Source organism: Stenella coeruleoalba (genome assembly GCF_951394435.1).
Source record: "Stenella coeruleoalba genome assembly, chromosome: 5".
Taxonomy (NCBI): domain Eukaryota; kingdom Metazoa; phylum Chordata; class Mammalia; order Artiodactyla; family Delphinidae; genus Stenella; species Stenella coeruleoalba.
Genome location: NC_137150.1, coordinates 96903944 through 96925227, shown reverse-complemented (window position 1 = coordinate 96925227; position 21284 = coordinate 96903944). Strand labels below are relative to the sequence as shown.

General features: G+C 40.5%; 1 protein-coding gene across 1 annotated transcript; it reads left to right on the top strand.

The window, feature by feature from the left end:
• Positions 1–1353: 1353 nt before the first annotated feature.
• LNP1 (leukemia NUP98 fusion partner 1) lies at positions 1354–17203 on the top strand (the record flags this gene model as incomplete). Its single annotated transcript, XM_079922647.1, has 3 exons — positions 1354–1556; positions 13532–13762; positions 17054–17203. The coding sequence occupies exons 1-3, from the start codon at positions 1401–1403 to the stop codon at positions 17201–17203; spliced, it is 537 nt and encodes a 178-aa protein (XP_079778773.1). The 5' UTR covers positions 1354–1400.
• Between the last annotated feature and the right edge of the window lie 4081 nt (positions 17204–21284).

The following is a 21284-nucleotide window of genomic DNA, read 5'->3' as shown; positions in this document are numbered from 1 at the left end:
ATAAATAAAATTCATTTTGTTAGAAGCATTCAAAAAAAAAAAGCGAGATTTATCAAAAGTTTCTTGGAATACTGGCAGAATGGTGGAGAGAACCCGGACTTTGTTATACTCCTTGCTCAAATGTGGCTGTGAAGCTTAGTAGTAATTTCACCTTGCGGAAATGATGATCTACTTGAATCTCAAGTTCCTCATCAATAAAATATGACGAAAATATCCCAGACACAGGCTTGTTAATAATGAAAATAGCGTACTAAAATACTTGACTCCATATCTGGTGCAAAGTAAGGGGATCAATAAATGTAATATTCTCCTTACCTTGGGGAAAAAAAAAACACTAAAAGACAGGGACTCTAATGCTCATAGAAGCTTTATTTATAATAGTCCCAACTGTAAACAACCCAAGTGGTAGCCCGAAATGACCATCAATATTAGACTGAATTTTTAAAGGTTGGATAATCATACTATGCAATATTATACAGCATGGATAAATCTCACTAACATAATGTTAAGTGACACGAAATAATACATACTATATAATTCCATTGAAAGAAAGTTCAAAAACAGGCAAAATTAATCTACAGTGTCAGAGGTCAGAAGTCTTAGCCTTTTGGAGGGAGGTTAGGTTGGAAGGGGGAAAGAAGGAGACTGCTGGGGTACTGGAAAGAGTCTATGTCTTTACCTGCATAGTTGTGGTCATTAGAAGGGTATATGTACGTAAAAGTTCATCAAACTGTACACTTAAGATTTGTACATTGCACATGTACATTATTTACCTTTGTACATATAAAAATAATATATCAACCCCCCAAAAAATTCCTCCTGTTTCTTTTGTCCCAGGAGCTAGATTTTATATCAATATCGAATTTATTCATTAGGAGAATATCTGGCTCTAGATATGACACACCATAGCTGGCTATCTTGCAGGCTGAGTCAGTCCCTTGTAAGTGGCCCCATTTCAGAGCTGGCCTGGAGGTGACAGGCATATTATGAAGGTCGTGCTCCAACACCATTAACAGCTGGAGATGCCATCACATGCCATCAGCAGCAAAACACAGGGAAAACCAGGCAGTGGACTGTGCTTCCCACCCTTAGGCTGCGAGGCACAAGCCCCAGCAATGGAAGGATTAAAAAGCATCTCAATTTAAGAAGACAGGGAGAGGGGAGGGGAATGTGGGCTGCACAATTTATAAATAGACATTACCAGAGGCTGCCTGATGGTGAAGTGGTTGTTTAGTAAATCTTTCTCCTTTAAGGATTCCATTATCAGAGACCATTTGAAAACATCAGTTTCGTTTTGTCTTTTGAGGGAGATCCTGGGTTTCATCAAGTCAGCCCTGTTGGGTAATATTTCTCTCTGGCAGATTTAGGAACAGGCCTTCGATATTTTGAATCACCTTTACATGGAGCACAAAGATGATGACGATGATGATGTGTCTTTTGCCAAATGGATGAGCAGCTTCTGGGGTCACAGCTGGATAGAGGAGGATGAGAGAGGACTCCGGGACCGCCATGGATCACAGAACTCCAGTTACAGGAAAACCTCCCTGCCCTGCCGAGTGAGTTATTATGACGGAACCGGGGGAGAGCTAGACTAGGGGAAGGGGATTTCTCTTAGATCTTTTTGAGAGTCCTTTGGTATAAAGTTATCTTTGGTTGAAAGTGAGTACTTCCAAACCTTTTTTTATACTCACAAAAATCCCTTTTATCGTTTTGTCTTGTCCTCCAAGGGACCTGATTTTCATCTATTAAGTGATGATTCCTTCATTTTTAGCAACCTAAGACATATTTAACCGCTATTCAGAGCTCCTGATAAGCCTGGCATAATCCTATTGGGTGGTAATATAATTCAAGCCAAAGGAAAGAAACCTGATGTTATAGTCTGTGTAGGATTGTTGTGGATCACTGTTTGATTTCCAATAGTCTTTTTGAAATACTGAAAATAGCTCCACTATTTGGTGACATCTAAGGAATTGGGGATTCCACATAATAAATCACTACCTCTGATAAATCTGATACACTCTTTCTGCTGGTTCTCATTTGGTTTCCTGGTGGGAGACAAAGCCAACATTCTACCACCCTCAGCACTATTTTTCCATGGCTAGGCAGAGCACCCGGTGTCAGGGGAGCAGGAAAGCTCCCAAGAGGGGAGCAGGTGGGCCTGACCAGGTGTGGACTCAGCAGTGGGTACACATGTCACTTAGAATTCCAGCTACCAGAGAATATTTCTCCAACCCCCTGCTACTGCTAACTCCAGAACCAAATAAGTTTTGGGGTAATGTTATTTTATTTTTAGCTCCAGAGTTCCCAGAAGCATAATGCATGTGAAGTAATTAAAACTTGTAAGGCAATCTTTTACGCCCAATGATCATCAAGTTTTTTTTTTTTTTTTGCGGTACGCGGGCCTCTCACTCTCGTGGCCTCTCCCGTTGCGGAGCACAGGCTCCGGACGCGCAGGCTCAGCGGCCATGGCTCATGGGCCCAGCCGCTCCGCGGCATGTGGGATCTTCCCGGACCGGGGCACGAACCCGTGTCCGCTGCATCGGCAGGCAGACTCTCAACCACTGCGCCACCAGGGAAGCCCAATCATCAAGTTTGAGGAATAAGACCTCTCTGAGACACAAATATTTGAAAATAGATCTCTTACCAAACGCGTAATCAGGGACAAAGGGCGCATTTCAACACCTCATTGAACTTCAGGTTCTTTAAGTAAAAAAGGAGAGAGGTTGCACTGGTTGATCTCCAAGAACCCTTCTAGCTCTCGCTTTCCATGATTCTGTTATAAAATAAACACCTGCTTATCACACTCTCATTTCAATCTCTTATGCCCACATTGAGTGAGGTATACATAATGTGTGAACCAGGAGTATGACTAGTGTTCAGCCAGACAGTGAGAACCAGGAAGAAACAAAGAGAAAAAATGAGATTCGCTATTGATCACAACAGCCCTTTGGAGCCGCAGAAACTATGAAATCAAAGAAAGAAACATGACTTATAAAATATAGTTTCTTGAATAAATTTTAATATCTGTTAGACTTTAAAAACTGGGATAATCTACCCTATTTCAAGAATCCACTTATAGGTTACAATATTGTTTGCCTTAAGCTCTTGGGGAATAGCAAAATTTATTTTGTATAACATTTCTAAATGGGGTCCATATATCTTTTCCTGCTCGTACTGGCTTTGGACATTTGCCTGAATTAACCTGTTTAGATTCTCTGAGTTGACAATGAATTCCATAATTATCAGGCTAACATGCAGAAAGCATGTGTTTATCTAAGGAGACAAAGCATGGGATAAACATGACAACCTGACTGAGTTGAGAAAACACAGATCAGGGGACCTTGGGTGATGTGGGCAGAGTCCTAGAAAATGGGGGGTCTGATTCTTCATCTCTATTCACACAATGCCATGTATTTGTGAAGTGAATCTGTAGTTGGATACTTAAGTTTTCCTAACTCTAAGATGTGCTCAAATTTTTCGTACTTTAGAGATATGAGAAAAATTAGGTTTTGAAGTTTTGTGTTTTGCTTTGAGCTCAATAAAAGACCTTAAAAAAAAAAAAAAGCTGGGCTTCCCTGGTGGCACAGTGGTTGGGAGTCCACCTGCCGATGCAGGGGACGCAGGTTCGTGCCCCGATCCGGGAGGATCCCGCATGCTGCGAAGCGTCTGGGCCCGTGAGCCATGGTCACTGAGCCTGCACTCTGCAACGGGAGAGGCCGCAGCGGTGAGAGGCCCGCGCACCGCAAAAAAAAAAAAAAAAAAGCTTACTTTTAGCCTTATCTTTTTCCTTCTCTCCCCACTGCTCCACTCTAAGGCTCTTCCCTCTTGCAACCTATTAGTAACCTACATCCATCAGTGTTGCATGCAAAGGAAGAGAAAAATTTTCCCCTTCTTTCCTATTTGAATGTGGTTTCTATTATGGCTCTTCGGCCTCATGATTCTTGCAAAACCATAGCGATGGAGCATTAAATCATTAAACATATTTATAGAACACCTACTGTGTGCCAGGCATTGTGCAAGGCACAATAGGATTACAGGGAAAAAGAAGACATATGGTGTTTGTTCTTGTGGCACTTCTAATCTGGTGGAAGACACAAATTTGGCAGGAAGAATGAGGTAGACAAGGGGTAAAACTTGGTCCTTCTCAGAGAACACTACTTTTTGACAAGACTCATTATAATCTGCGACTGCTGATTTAAAGCAAATTAAAAAATCTAACTTTACTCTCCTGAGGTGCTTGGTGAAAAAAAAATAAGGTAAGTAATATGAAGTCTCTCTTATTACTCTCTCATATGAAGGTAGAACTAATCTACCCTCTCCCTCCATCGTCACAGGAATACAAACTTGAAGTAGAACAATCTCCATATCCCTTATTTATTCTACTCATTGAAAGTGAATTTTAAATAGTCTATTTGACTTTTTAGTCATCTTCTCCTTCAGCTTAACATGGTTTTCTTAACACTGTTCTATACAGTTAGGGCCTGGTGGAAGGGAGGATTATGCTGAATGAAAGATCTCTTCAAGGAGGAACTGAGTTCCCTGACCTGGGGCTTTGCTAACTCAACATGGACTTTCTCAGTGCTTCTTTCATGCTCACATAAGCACATGTGCTGGTCTACATCATATCATTTGAGGGGTACAAAATAAACCTCTACCTATCTGCACACAAGGGATTTTTTTTTCTTTTTGAAAATATAAAAGAGATGCAAGAGGGAGGGGATATGGGGATATATGTATGCGTATAGCTGATTCATTTTGTTATAGAGTAGAAACTAACACAACACTGTAAAGCAATTATACTCCAATAAAGATGTTAAAAAAAATAATCACCTTTAACCAATTTTATATTCTGTCATCATATTCTCAATTTAAAGCTGTAGCAGATATATCTAATTTTAATTTTTATCTCTGATTGACCCAAGGGTGGCTACACACTCTCGTCCTTGTAGTATCTCACTGCAGCGGTGGTCCTCCTGTAGTTGCTCACTACAGGGATGGGGTGGGGCATGGCCTCCTTAGAGGATTTCTCAAACCCGAAGAGAGAGGGGATGCCCTAAAGTTTCATGACAAACAGTGGTTCCTTGTTTTTCAGATTAAATTTGTATTTAATTTTAAGAGGAGACAATGCCTTAATCCAAAGAAATGAAACTACGAATAGAATTTCAGGCATCAGGGATGTTTCTACAGAGGAGCTTTTATCATAATGTTCCATGGACTTGTTTCTTCTACCAGATGCTGAGATAGAGGAGTTGCTGGGAAGGCAGCAGAGTGGAGTGGGTAAGAGTGAGGGCTCTGGCAGCATTACTCTGAGCAAGTTACCTAACCTCTCTCTGTCTGAGATTCCCTCTATGTAAATGGAATTGATGATAATAGTACATATGTCATATGGGTATTGTTAAGATCCAGTGAGTAATGTATACAGCGTGCTTAGGACAGTGCCTGATACCTAATAAGTACTTCTTCTCCTCCTCTCCTACCCTGCACCTTCCCCTCTCCATCCTCCTCCTCCTTCTTATGTGTTAGAGTTTAAAATGTCTTTTAGTTTCCCTAAAGGATGCCCAGTGGATGGTAACTGGCCTACCATGTTGTTTGTTTTTTGTTTTTCTGTTTTTTTTTGCAGTACGCGGGCCTCTCACTGTTGTGGCCTCTCCCGTTGTGGAGCACAGGCTCCAGACGCGCAGGCTCAGCGACCATGGCTCACGGGCCCAGCCGCTCCGCGGCATGTGGGATCTTCCCGGACCTGGGCACGAACCCGTGTCCCCTGCATCGGCAGGCGGACTCCCAACCACTGCGCCACCAGGGAAGCCCTGACCTACCGTTTTACCAGTTGAACACTTGAATCTTTTTTTTTTCCTGATGCTGTTGCCATATATAGCTAGTTGACTATAACCCTCTTGGCTCTGTTGATAGGCAATTAGTCTACATTATAAAATATTCCTCACATAAAATTCTTTTAGACTAATTCCTAAAACCTACAAATTATTATTACTTTCGTAATCGAATTCTGTTACAACTGGTACATTATTAAAAGTCACGTTTACAGGAAGCTTCACATAGAAATAGAATGAAGTTGTTGCTGCTGTTGAAGACAGAAGTTTGGGATTATTCAGCCAAGGAAGAGATGTCTTACGCTTAGACATGGCACTTTACCTCTCCTGTAAAGTCACTAGTCACATGTCATAGGCAAGTCACTTAGCCAAACTAAGATTCATTTTCTTCATCTGTAAAAGGGGAAGAATAACTCCCTTGTAGGATTTGTTCTGAGGTTAGATATAAGGGCATGGTCCCCGGAGTCCCTGACACACACGGTGCACTAAGATTCAACATGGGTCTTCCTGTCTCAACACCTGGATCTTTCTCCCTCTTGTTTCTCATCTTGCTGTTGATGGGTGGCTCAGGTGCTTTCATTTACTCAGAGGGCAGGAGGGGTACAACTGAAGGGTGATTGCAATTAAACCCAGAATAAAAAACATCAAGTAGTTAAGTTCTTGAAGTGAAGATGTTACATAACTTTTTTTTTTTTTTTTAAGTGAGGACCTATGGCTTGGGGTTAGAGAGTGCATAGGATTTATTTTTTGACAGAAATGTTTTTCTGGGACCACAGTAGGAAACAGCATTGTTTTTCAGAGGCCTGTTTTCTAGTGAGAGTCAGGGCACTGGGTGGTTATTGCTCAGAAAATCCATGCCTGCTGCAGGCTTTGTAGCCTGGGAGCTGGAGAGTCCAGGTGTCGAGCTCGGAGCGTGGGGATCCCATTCCACGTTCTAGGGCCTGCTTCACGGCATGGGAGATAGATCCATAAGGTTGGTCCATGACCATGGAGGTGACAAGTCCAGACCTTGAAAAAGTCAGCTATTTAGGGCGTTGATTCAAGTCTTTGTGAGGGAACTTACATTAGAAGGGCATATAAAATTCCAAAAGTAGAGCTTACTTAGTAAGTAAACATTTTTAAAAGTGGTAGCTTTCTCCCTGTAACCAATTAGAGAACTCTTTTAAGCTTGTTTCTCACAAGGTCCCACACCAAAAGAGACTAACTGGAAATTTCATCTGCTATAAGGAGATATTGTTTATTTATATTGTGATGGAAACTCTTGCATTTTTTTTCAGGTCTCTCAATGGAAGAGGACATTTGTACAAACATCTGCATTTCACTCCCAGTCTCACATTTTTAAGTTTTATTTTTAAAATCTTAGTGTGGTGAGAATATGCAACATGAGCTCTACTGTCTTTGGCAGATCTCTAAGTGTACAAGGCAATATTGTCATCTTTAGGCACAATGTTGTGCAGCAGATCTCTAAAACTTATTTTGCATAACTGAAATTTTATACCCATTGATTAGCAACTCCCCATATCCCCCTCCTCCCAGCCCTTGGCAGCCACCATTCTATTCTTGCTTCTTTCAGCTCGACCATTTCAGATACCTTATGTAATATTTGTCCTTCTGTGTCCCAGTCTCAAATTTTAAGTATTGTATTTTTCCTGATAATATAATACATGATCACTGTAGAAGACATGAAAAATACTAAAAAGGAGTATGAAGAAAACAACCCCAGATTGCAGACAAAGGCTTTGATCACAGTTGGGTATGTTTTAAGATTGCCCATCTTATGATGTCCCCACAGCTTACCCATCCGAGCCCTCCCCCCTCCTCTCAGGCGCTCCCAGCCCTACCAGACTTCTCTTCCTTCTACGCCAGCAAGCTCCTTCTGTGGCAGGGCTTCTGCAAGTATGGTCTCATCCTCAGGCGGACAAGTGTTCTCTGTTTCCTAATTAACCCTGCTCACCCTTCAGATTGTAGCTTGTCACACCTTCACAGAAGTCTTCCCTCATCCTCCCAGTCACCTCAACACCCACCCAAATATATGTGGTTTTACTCTGCTATACCCTGTTATTGCACCTTGAACATTCCCTTAATAGCATTTGGCCAAGGATGCAGGCATATGCCCCATTTATTTATCTCCATTGCAGACATAAGTTCTAAGAGGGGGCCACTCTGTTTTGCTCCCCAATTTATCCATAGCACCAAGTACCACGTCTGACCTGCAGTAAATGGACTAATTTATACAGACTTACCTCACATATCTTAGCAACTTTACAAATCTTTTTTTAAAAATTTATTTTATTTAATTAATTTATTTTTGGCTGTGTTGGGTCTTCGTTGCTGTGCGCAGGCTTTCTCTAGTTGCAGCGAGCGGGGGCTACTCTGTTGCAATGTGCAGGCTTCTCATTGCGGTGGCTTCTCTTGTTGCGGAGCACGGGCTCTAGGCGCGCGGGCTTCAGTAGTTGTGGCATGCGGGCTCTAGAGCACAGCCTCAGTAGTTGTGGTGCATGGACTTAGTTGCTCTGCGTCATGTGGGAATCCTCCTGGACCAAGGCTCAAACCTGTGTCCCCTGCATTGGCAGGCGGATTCTTAACCACTGCACCACCAGGGAAGATCCAACTTTATAAATCTTTAACCATATTTCTGATTATTGTTTGAGAGTAAGTTTCTATATATGTGTATTAGTTTGCTCAGGCTGCCATAACAAAATACCACAGGCTGGGTGGCTTTAACAGCCATTTATTTCCTCATAGCTCTGGAGGCTGTAAGTCCAAGATCAAGGTGTCAGCAGGTTTGGTTTCTTCTGAGGCCTCTCCCCTTGGCTTGTATTGATAGATGGCACCTTCTCGCTGTGTCCTCACATGGTCTTTCCTCTGCGTGAGTATATCCCTAGTGTCTCTAATTTCCTTACTAATGTAAGAACATTAGTCAGATTGGATTAGGGCCACCCTAATGGCCTCATTTTAACTTAATCTTTAAAGACCCTATCCCAAATACTGTCATATTCTGAGCTACTCACATAGGGCTTCAACATATGAATTTGGCAGGGTGGGAGTGGGGGGGAGGTACGACACAATTCAGCCCATAATAACGTGCAATGTATGGACCCAAGGAGGGAAATTATTTTAAGCCTTTTGACTCACTCATACTGCCAACGGCTTTCTAGGAAAGCTGTATCCATTTATAGTCCTACCAGCAAGGAATGACAGTGCCTATCCCCCAGCACTCTTACTAGTGTTAGTATTATTAAAAAAATTTTTTTGTTAACCTGGAAGGCAAAATTGTATGTGATATAATTTAACATAATTTTTGACTATCAATAAGCATAAACAATTTTTATGTTTGGTATTTCTTTTTCTTTCATTCTTTATACATTTATTCATTCAATATATATTTAATGAACTCATGCTATGAAGAAGGCAAAGTGCTGCATACTGAGATTCTAGCAGAGAATGAAATGTAGCCCCTGACATGAAGGAGCATACAGTCTAATGGAGAAGAGAGATGTGTAACAAAATTAACCAAATTATTGATGACAGCTATGATAAGTGTCATAAAGAAGTGTGAGATCTCAGGAGAGTGTCTAAATGGTGGTTCAGGGGCCTGAACCAATTGGGGTGGTAGGAAAGGCTTTCTGGGGAAATGCAGTTTCCACGGTGACTGAAGGGTGATTAGCCAGGGATGAGGCGAAGCGATGGGGTTGTGGGCGGAGTCACAGCCAGAGAGGACCACTTGTGAAAGTGCCTGTGCTGGGCAGGAGCAGGTGAGCTGGAGGAACTGACAGAAGACCAGTGAGGCTATGTCACTGAAGAGGTGAGGGTGGTGCAAGATGAGGTGTAAAGTGACATGTGATCAGGTATGAATTTGACGTTGTTTTAACTATGCTGGCTGCTGTGGGAAAAGTGAAATAAAGTGAGTTAGGATGAATGCAGGATATCCACTACTACGAGGCTGCTGCTGGAATCTGGGTGAAAGGTAATGATGACTTGGATTAGGGTAGTAACAGTGGTGCTGGAAAAAAGTAGATGGTTTTGAGAGACATTTAAGAGGTGGAATCTGCTGACTTGGCAATTGGATGTGGAGGGGGGCTTATGAATTACTGGTCTGAGTAACCGGGCAAATGGTGGTGCCGGTTTCTGAGTTCTGGGACACTTGAGAAGCAGGCTTGGGAAGGAGAGATGATGAATTCAAATTTGGACAAGTCAGGTGGGGTGCCTGTGGGATACCAAGAGGAGAAGTTGAGTGGGCAGAAGCTCAGAAGAGAGGTCTGGGCTAACAAATAAATCAGAAACTCGGTTATAGATGGAAATTGAAGCCTGGGGGTGAGACATTGAGGGAGACAGTGTAAAGTAAGAAAGCAAAGGAAGGGAAGGAGGACTAGTTTAGAGTGTCGGGGGACGCCAACAGTTATGAGTAGTTAGAAGGGAGAAGTGAGCAAAAATGTCTAAAACACAGTGGCAGAAAGATCAAAGGGAAACCAAGAGGGTGCAGTGGTAGAAGGCAAGGGAAAGGCTGTTTCCAGAAGGGTTCAATAGGCAACTGGGTTGAATGCTATGGAGTGACTAAAGACCATTAAGTGCCCAGAATTTGGCAACATGGAGACCAATATCCTGACTAACATTAGTGTTAGATGAAAAAGTGTGATATAGCCTCATCCACCAGAGGGCAGACAGCAGAAGCAAGAAGAACTACAATCCTGCAGCCTGTGGAACAAAAGCCACATTCACAGAAAGATAGACAAGATGAAAAGGCAGAGGCCTATGTACCAGATGAAGGAACAAGATAAAACCCCAGAAAAACAACTAAATGAAGTAGAGATAGGCAACCTTCCAGAAAAATAATTCAGAATACTGATAGCGAAGATGATCCAGGACCTCGGAAAAAGAATGGAGGCAAAGATTGAGAAGATGCAAGAAATGTTTAACAAAGACCTAGAAGAATTAAAGAACAAACGAACAGAAATGAACAATACAATAACTGAAATGAAAACTACACTAGAAGGAATCAATAATAGAATAACTGAGGCAGAAGAACGGGTAAGTGACCTGGAAGACAGAAAGGTGGAATTCACTGCTGCAGAACAGAATAAAGAAAAAAGAATGAAAAGAAATGAAGACAGCCTAAGAGACCTCTGGGGCAACATTAAACACAACAACATTTGCATTATAAGGGGCCCAGAGGAGAAGAGAGAGAGAGAAAGGACCTGAGAAAATATTTGAAGAGATTATAGTCAAAAACTTCCCAAACATGGGAAAGGAAATAGCCACCCAAGTCCAGGAAGCACAGAGAGTCCCAGACAGGATAAACCCAAGGAGAAACATGGCGAGACACATAGTAATCAAATTGGCAAAAATTAAAGACAAAGAAAAATTATTGAAAGCAGCAAGGGAAAAATGACAAATAACATACAAGGGAACTCCCATAAGGTTAACAGCTGATTTCTCAGCAGAAACTCTACAAGCCAGAAGGGAGTGGCATGATATACTTAAAGTGATGAAAGGGAAGAACTTACAACCAAGATTACTCTACCTGGCAAGGATCTCATTCAGATTTGATGGAGAAATCAAAAGCTTTACAGACAAGCAAAAGCTAAGAGAATACAGCACCACCAAACCAGCTCTACAACAAATGCTAAAGGAACTTCTCTAAGGGGGAAACACAAAAGAAGAAAAGGACCTACAAAAACAAACCCATAACAATTAAGAAAATGGTCATAGGAACATACATATCGACAATTACCTTAAACATGAATGGATTAAATGCTCCAACCAAAAGACACAGGCTTGCTGAATGGATACAAAAACAAGACCCATCTATATGCTGTCTACAAGAGACCCACTTCAGACCTAGGGACACATACAGACTGAAGGTGAGGGGATGGAAAAAGATATTCCATGCAAATGGAAATCAAAAGAAAGCTGGAGTAGCAGTACTCATATCAGATAAAATAGACTTTAAAATAAAGAATGTTACAAGAGACAAGGAAGGACACTACATAATGATCAAGGGATCAATCCAAGAAGAAGATATAATAATTATACATATACATGCACCCGACATAGGAGCACCTCAATACAGAAGGGAACTGCTAACAGCTATTTTTTGCCATATTACAAGGTACTACAGAGTGAGGCCTGGAAGGACTTGAAGGTAACAACTCCAGCTTTTTGACAAATTCTTTGAGAAACCTGAGGACCTCCCCCGCCCCTAAAGAGGTTATCATTTACCCAAGGTCACACAGCTAGTGAGTAGCAGATTGACATACCTGGGTTTTCTGATTTCAGATCTGCTGGCCTTGTTGCTCCAAGTTAGCAGTTAGTAATGCCAGCATGCAGAAAGAGCACAGAGTGTGGTTACAACTGACTTGGATTGCAATCCTAGCTCTTCCCTTTATCAGCCATATAGCTTTAGAAAAGCCATTTAATCAGCTTTTCTCAGATAAATAATAGCACTGTGGAAAAGCAAGCTTCTGCTTGTTGTGAGGGGCAAGTGTGTCTGCACATAGTAGGTGCTCCACCAATGGGACCTCATCTCAAACTCCAAACCTAGGTGTCTTTTATCCCAGAGTATGGGCCCCTTTGCCCACACGCTTGTGAAATGGGTCTAATCCTCTGTAACACATGAGATGCCAAGAAATCCTAAAGTCTCCATCAATTTTTATCATATGAAGTTTATACAACATCATTCATTATAAGAAAAATACGTATTAAAACAATAATACTATCTCACTCTTCCTATTTGTTGGCAGTTTGGGGAAACAGGCACACTCATGGTTTGGAATATTAATTTGTATCACCTCTTTGGAGAATAATTTGACAATACATATCACAATTTAAAATGCACTTATTCTTTATTAACCTACCTGTTTCACTTTTACAGATACATTCATACACATCCAAAATGTATATCACTGCAGCATTCTCTGCTACAGCAAAGTTTGCACAGGAACTAAATATACCTTTTAAAAAACAAAAACAAACAAACAAAAAAGAAAAAGTGTGAGTGAAAAAGCTGGAGTGGAGTGGGTTGGGGAGTGAGAGAAATTAACAGAGCAAGTGTCACAATTCTTTCCAGAAGTTTGGTTTATCTGAACTATCTTTTTTTTCATCATTTTCCAATTGTGATTTTAACACTGATGTCATTGCAGTACATGACCTCTATGTTTGTGTGTATTATGTGAAATACCCTTATTTTCAGAATATTTATTAAACATGCAGCAAATATTTTTAAAGTTTTTTCGTCTACCATATTGTATGTTGTTTTTTATGCACATTAGCTTTATTTTTATATAGTTAAGTTAATTTTTTTCCTTATGACTTCTTCCATTGCTCTTTTGCTTAGAAATTCCTTCTCCATACAGAAAGCACACAGATATTTGCCTTTGTATTATTTCTTAAATGTTTATGGCTTCATTAAAAATTTATTTTGATCATTTTGAAATTTATTTTTACATATCAATTTAAGGCTGGAACACTTTATTATACCACCCTAATGATAGAGGAGCAACATAGCTAATATTGGGATGTTCTACTTACTGTTTTGACCAACTGACCCCACTGCCTCATTGCAGGAGAAAGCTCCTACTGATCAAGAAGATAAAATTTCAGTCCAACATGAGATTTGTTTGGTTAGTAATTTATGGACATTCTGTCTCTGTGCTAATATTGTGCAGTCTCTTTATATTGTAAAATTTTAAATTCTGTATTCCCAGTTTCCTGTGCTTCCCAGCATGATGTCATCTGACAGCCATCCTAGAAGTCATTCTTATGAGGACCAGGGATTTCAATGCCGTACTCACGTGCGGGATTACAGAAAATACTCAGAGGATGGGTCATTCAAGGAGCCCCTGGAATCAAAAAGAAGATCCCATTCCAAAATTCAGGCATTTTCAGAGTCCTTTGAACAGCAACTCTGCTTTAGAACCAAACGCTCTGTCTCTTCGGTACGTAACAGAGTTATTGAATATTTAAACCATTTTAGAAAAGGAAACCCAAAGGATTCATCCTCCCCTAGTTTGAGGAGAACAAATCTAACTTCTTCATTTACAGGTTGGTGTTGTGATCTTTGAAAAATGGCACTCAGTTTTAGATAGCCCAGGTGTACATAAAATTTTAAAATTATTATTATTGAAGACGTGGTGTAGGAAGAATTCCTAAAGGAGCACATGTGGAATGTTTTTGTTACCAAGGTCCTCTGTTTTCATCACCCTTATTATAAATAATTGTGATTCGTTCTCCTTCTACTATCTGAAGAAGAAAAAACTGCCCCTACTGCTCTTGTTCTCTCATATTTAATCTGGTAGGAAATAGTTTGTGATGGTGTTGTGTTCCCCTGTACTTTTAAAAAGCACACAGAAGGAACTCTCTGGACACTATGGTGTGAGTATCCAGGAATAGAGGAGCAATCCAGGCATTCACAGTGGCCTCATCAGAGTCTAATTGAAGCCCAAGGGAGACAAAGGCAGGAAATGGGGGAAAGAATTGAAACACCACTGATGATGCCAAACTTGATACATAAAGTAATAAACTAGAGACCAATTAATTGGGGAGTAGTTTTTCAACTCTGCAACGTGCTCACTGAGTGGCCTTGAGCAAAATACTTTTTTTTTTTGGTGGGTTTTTTGTTTTGGTTTTATTTTGCGAAAAAAGAATAATGATATGTTTCTGCCATGTAGTAGGCAGAGCAAATAAGTAAACCTAGGTGTATTGCCACCTGGGTCTTGAGCTATGCTCTGTGAATGGCCAGGGGAAGGCACTCAGGTGCTTGCTACCTCATTGTCCACCTGAGTGCGGTGCTTTCTGCCTAGCAGTGATGGCTGTTGGGATTGTTACTGTGCATCTTTGCCTCACAGGCGGCACCTCACTTTTGTCCCAGTGACCTTGTGTATCTAGATTCCCCTTCAGTAAGCTGCTCTCTCTACTGGATCATAAGAGGAATAAGGAAGGAGGCGTAGTGAACAGCTGTCACTTACTCTATCTAAACTTTATTAAGTTTCTGTTTTGTCTTTTCTTTATACTGTTTTTTTAAGATATGGTTTCAGACTTAGAGCAAGGTTGCAAGAATAGTACAAAACTACACCCTTCATCTAGATTTCCTCTAAACGTGAATATATTATCACATTTTCCTATACCCGCTCTCTCCTTCCCACCCCCAAACAAGGGCACAAGGACATAATACAGTACAATAATTAAACTCAGGAAATTAACACCAATACAAAACTTTTATATCTAATCTATTGACCTTATTCATATTTTGTCAGTTGTTCCAATAATATTTTTTAAAACGAGATTCCAGATCATGCAATGCAACCGATTTTCATGTCCCTTTAAGTTATTTTATTTCTGGAACAATGCCTCGGTCTTTTTCATGGGACTGGCATCTGAAGAGTACAGGTCAGTTATTTTTTAGAATGAAGCTCAGTTTGAGTTCATTTGATATTTCTTCATGATTAGATTCACATTATGAACTTTTGGCAGGAATAAAACAGGCGTGAAAAAATTCCTGTTTCAAAACTACGTGTTGAAATCATTAATTATATTAATTAGGGGACTGACTTGCTTTAAATTCTTTCTGAAACAAGGGAGGGTATAAATATATTCTGAAAAAAATTTTAATCTGAACAATTCTTTGTTGATTCTGATGGCTTCAGAAAAACATTCATATCACATATTTACATAAGGGTGTAAATGTGAAATCAGTTTTTATTTAAAGAGATGTTCATTACATTATCCTTAAAATATAAAAATGTTTGTTTCATTCATTTCTCAAGTTCTTCCTTTTGAGTACCAAGATAACCAAGGCAGCATTTTCAACTTTTTTGACTCAAGAACTCTTTTCATAGTTATGTACAGTCGGCCTTTTGTGTCTTTGGGTTCTGTACCCATGAACTTGAGCATCCGTGGATTTTGGTACCTGTGGGCGGTCCTGGAACCAACACCTTTGTGGATACCAAGGGACAACTGTATAATAGCTAGAAACCTGCTAGGAATTTACAAAATCATTAAAAAATTTTTCATATTATATGATAAATATACATGATAAATAATTTTAAATTCAGTATTTATTTTATATCAGTCTTTAAAGAGTATATTATAAAGTTTATCTTAATGCAAAATAAAAAATTTGGAACGTTGCATACTTTAAAACTTTTCTATTTAACAATTGATACACTTTTCTAAAGCTAACTACATTAAAAAGTGTGATTTTTCAGCAATTTAAAAAATAATATATATTGCCTTTTCTTTGTTTTGTTTTTTTTGTTTTGTTTTTTGTTTCTTGCGGTACGCGGGCCTCTCACTGTTGTGGCCTACTCCCGTTGCAGAGCACAGGCTCCGGACGCGCAGGCCCAGCCGCCATGGCTCACGAGCCCAGCCGCTCCGCGGCATGTGGGATCTTCCCGGACCGGGGCACGAACCCGTGTCCCCTGCATCGGCAGGTGGACTCTCAACCACTGCACCACCAGGGAAGCCCTATATTGCCTTTTATTTGGGGGCCAAATGTATGTATGTACTAATACATAGATTTAGATTTTACATCCTTTAGCACCAAGAAGAGCCAGAAACTGCTTTTGTGACCTGCTCATGACAAACAACATTAAATTTTTTCATTTTTATATTGAAAAACTCAACTGGCTTATTTTTTTTTTTATTTTTTTTATTTTTTTGGTACGCAGGCCTCTCACTGCTGTGGCCTTTCGCGTCGCGGAGCACAGGCTCCGGACGCGCAGGCTCAGCGGCCATGGCTCACGGGCCCAGCCGCTCCGTGGCATGTGGGATCTTCCAGGACCGGGGCACGAACCCGCGTCCCCTGCATCGGCAGGCGGACTCTCAACCACTGCGCCACCAGGGAAGCCCTGTAATTTAAGGGAGTGAACATAAGAAGGTTAGAATCATTCCGTGTATGATTCCCTTGCCACATTCCTTTTCAAAAAGCACCAGAAGGATATTAATTTTACTGTGCCATGGAATCACATCCCTCTGTACATCAGAGGCAGAGTAGTGTGCAGGTTGAGTTTCCTCCATAGACCACTTGTTAATGCCCAAGGCCACCTATTCCTTTATTTTATGACTAAACCTTTAGCAACACCCTTAGGCTTATGCTAATTTATTACTAGAAACTAAGATGTGAAAGTCTGCTAAATGATTAGAGTTTTCTTCGTTTCTGATAATTAGGAAAAATGTGGAATGTTGTCAGATGTTGGCATATCTACCCTTTTCTGACCCTTCTTTTTCAGGGACCTGAGAGCAGAAAGGAGAGAAATGAGAGAGAATACCGGGCAGTGGAAATGAGGTCTTGCAAGAAAGTGGAGGAAAGAAGGAGCTCTGGGAAGGAAGAGTGTGGAGAAGCTTACCTGCCCGCCCTGTCTGAAAAGGGGCCCAAATAGTACTTTGTTTCCACACCATGACTACTGATGCTGCTGTGTTTTTCTGAGCCCCAATTCACCAGGCCCAGGAGTGGTAGCTGTAGAGTCTGCAGATGCTGAGTGACTCAAGTGGGTGGTTGATTCAGCTGCTCCCCAAGACAGCTTGCATCATACTCCAGCTGCTTTTCAGAGTGTGATCTGCTCTGTTGCCCTTTTATGGGAATAAAAAGGATAAAAGGTATTTTAATAGCATAAAGTAATTATTGAAAATGTGAAGAGAGATATTTAAAGAGCCACCCACACATCTTCACCAACCCTTCTTCCACATCACCCTGGCAAATAATCTTAAATAAAAGTCATTGGTGTGACTCGATGCTTACTCCCTTATTAGAAGTAATTATATAAGTATGTCTAAAGGCCATCATTTAATGAGAGCTGGTAATTAAGGTGCCAAGTACTGTGCTGGGAGTTTGAATGCATTACCTAATAGTCCTCACCACTCTGAGGTGGGACCTAGTCTTCTTTTCACTTGCTGGCTGAGGAAACTGGAGTTTAGGAAAGTTCAGTCACTCACTGGGGAGGTGGCAGAGTTAGGGCCGGAGCCCAGTTCATGCTGACTCATGTTGCTAACTTGAGGCAGGACCTTCATTTCCCTTTTGCAGTGGGTCCTGACTTAGTAGGTGTGTGATTTGCTTGTGAACGGGCAGATGTGAATGAGAAAAGCAGGACTTGGGAGTGGGTTACAATTTTGATGACGTGGGTGGAGACTGAATCTCCGAGATCAGCTTTATGCTCTGAGTTTTAACTTTATGAGACTATTTATTTTTTATTGAGGTATAAGTGACATGTAACATTATATTAGTTTCAGGTGTCCAACGTAATGATTCAGTATTTGTATGTATTGTGAAATGATTGCCACAGTAAATCTAGTTAACATCCATCACCATACATAGTTACACATTTTTTTCTTGTGATGAGAACTTTTAAGATCTACTCTCTTAGCAACTTTCAAATATACAATACCATATTGTCAACTATAGTCACCATGCTGTACATTACATCACATCATGATTTATTTAAAATGTATGGACCGCCTCCCAACTTTGCTTGTCATCTTTGCACAGGAGCTGTGCTAATCCTCTCTGTATCCAGAGAAGTTCCCGTTTGAGTGTATGTGCTACTGAAGCAGGCACTTCTTTTTTCCCCCCGGCTCTATTGAAGTATAATTGACAAACAAAATTGTATATATTTACATTGCACAGCATGATTGATATGTGTATGAGTATTTGACATACTTTGTAAAATCATCACCACGATCAGGTTAATTAACATATTGAGGCCATATTCTGTTTTTTTCCCTAGAAGAAAAGATAGTAGAATTCTCCCTATTTATTCTTTGTCTCTGTCTTGGATCATCAAATGCCCAAGGGCAGCTAGAATCTCTGTTTTGTAAAGAAGAAGGTCTCCCAAAACTACTACTCATTACTAATGTCGGAACTTACTGCTTATGTAAGAACAAACTAACTTTGGCATAGACAATAAAAAGAAGGAAAAGGAGAGAGAAAAAGAGAAGAGGAAAACAGTAAAAGAAAAGTAAAATAGTGATGATCATTAATTTGCATTCTTTCAATTCATACAACTTATACCTTCACCATTTTGAATTGACAGTTTCATGCAGCTTTTTAATGATCATTTTTCACACAGGTAAAAGATGTCTTCAGCTATTACATGGTGTGTTTGCCTGTTATTTGCCACCGCCAAGGGGGAGGATGGGACCTGACCCGCCTTTGAGGTCTGTGTTATACTATGTGTTGTTTCCACACCCTTGCTCTGGGTACTTTTCAGTCTTGCTAACCAAGTTTCAGATTTGGGCATGGTCTACTCATCTGCTGTGGCCCCAAAAGAAAGGTCTGGGGAGAGGTGGCCCACCCATGGAAAGGAGAGACGCCTGGAGTTCCCAGGGCCCATTGGCTGGCTGGCTGAGACAGTAGCCACCTTCCACTCCAGCCAGGATGTCTGTGAAGTTTCTTCCCCTTCAAGGATAGCAGTACCTGGGAAAATTAGGATTAGGACTTTTATACTATATTTTATCAAATTGGAGGAAAGTCTGTTTTCAACACACTTTCAGGACCATAGTAAATGGAAGAGGGAGGACTCTCTGAATATGAAGGTGACAACTTATTGCCTTTTTTAAATATCACAAAATGATAGTCGTCATAATAAAAATACAGATCAAGAAAAAGAATGAAAATTAAAAACTCTTATTGTACCTACTCGGAGATAAACATGGTTAATACTTTGTTTTCTGTCCTTCCAGAATATTATCTATGTGTATACAGAAACACACACACACACACACACACACACAAACTTTTTTCCAAACATGAGTTCATTTCAGTTAATAGTGTATCATTTACATCTTTTAAAATAGTCAAGTGCATAATTTTAATGGTTCCTTGCTTAAAACATTCTCAAGTCTCTTCCATCTTTTTTTTTTTTTTTTTTTTTTTTGCGGTACGCGGGACTCTCACTGTTGTGGCCTCTCCCGTTGCTGAGCACAGGCTCCGGACGCGCAGGCTCAGCGGCCATGGCTCACGGGCCTAGCCGCTCTGCGGCATGTGGGATCTTCCCCGACCGGGGCACGAACCTGTGTCCCCTGCATCGGCAGGCGGACTCTCAACCACTGCGCCACGAGGGAAGCCCAAGTCTCTTCCATCTTAAAAACTTCCCTCATAATATACCGATAGGTACCACTTTTTTTTTTTTATTTTTTGGCCACACCGCGTGGCTTGTGAGCTCTTAGTTTCCCTACCAGGAATTGAACCTGGGCCCTCGGCAGTGTAAGCACCAAGTCCTAACCACTGGACTGCCAGGGAATTCCTGCAAACTCATTTTTTTAAAGTAAGTAATTATTTCTTGCCCTGCCTGCCCCCAGTCTGTTTTCCCTGTCTCAGTGAATGGTTAGCATAATTTACCAGTTGTCAACAAAGAACCTGGTTGGGTTTGAAACCATCACGTACTCTTCTTGTTCTCCATTCAAATAATTATCAACTTCTGCTTATTTTCCCTCTAAATATCACTTGGACCTACCAAATTCCATTCTCATTGCCAGCATCCCACATCAGGCCCTTTATATCTTGCCTTGATTCCAACAAAAATGATAATATTTTGGATATGTTTGGTTAAATAGAATATATTATTAAAATTAATTTTCCCTGTTTTTTCTCTATTTTAATGTTGCTACTATTAGAAAATTTTAAAGTACCTCTATGTCTCATATTTCTATTGGGCAGCAATTATCTATACTCTAACTCTCAAGCCTCTTTTTATATTACTTGAATTTTATTTTTTAAATTCTAGGAGGCTTAAAAAGAATTGGAATTTAATTAATCCATGGTATTATTTTGGGTTAACTGGCCTAATACTAGTTACAACATTTTAAAGTTTATTAACCTGATTCTTTTTTCCTCCCTTCCTTCCTTCCTTCCTTTCCCCCTTCCTTCCTTCCTTCCTTCCTTCCTTCCTTCCTTCCTTCCTTCCTTCCTTTCTTCCTTCCTTCCTTCCTTCCTTCCTTCCTTTCTTCCTCCCTATTCTCTCCAAATAAAAATATCTCTGTTTATTCATATTCTCTTCTGTACTATAGTATGACTCATGTCAGTTTTATCATGTAATGATTTACTTACGTCTGTCTTCCCATCTAGACTGTGAACTCTTAGTAGTAGGAACCATATCTTAATCATCTTTGCATTCCCAGAACCCTTGCCTTTCACATAGTAGTGACGTAATAGATATAGTCTGAGAATGTGACCCTGAACAACCAGGGTTCTAGAACTTGAATTAATCCTGCTTATTTTAGGCAAGACACCGTCATATGATACTCTCTTGAAATAAAAAATTGTGTTGTAGATAGTATTCCCCCCAGTGGAAACATTTTTTACTTATAAAAATAACAGTATCGGACTTCCCTGGTGGCGCAGTGGTTAAGAATCCACCTGCCAATCCAGGAGATGCAGGTTCGAGCCCTGGTTCAGGAAGATGCCACATGCCGCGGAGCAACTAAGCCCGTGCGCCACAACTACTGAGCCTGTGCTCTAGAGCCTGG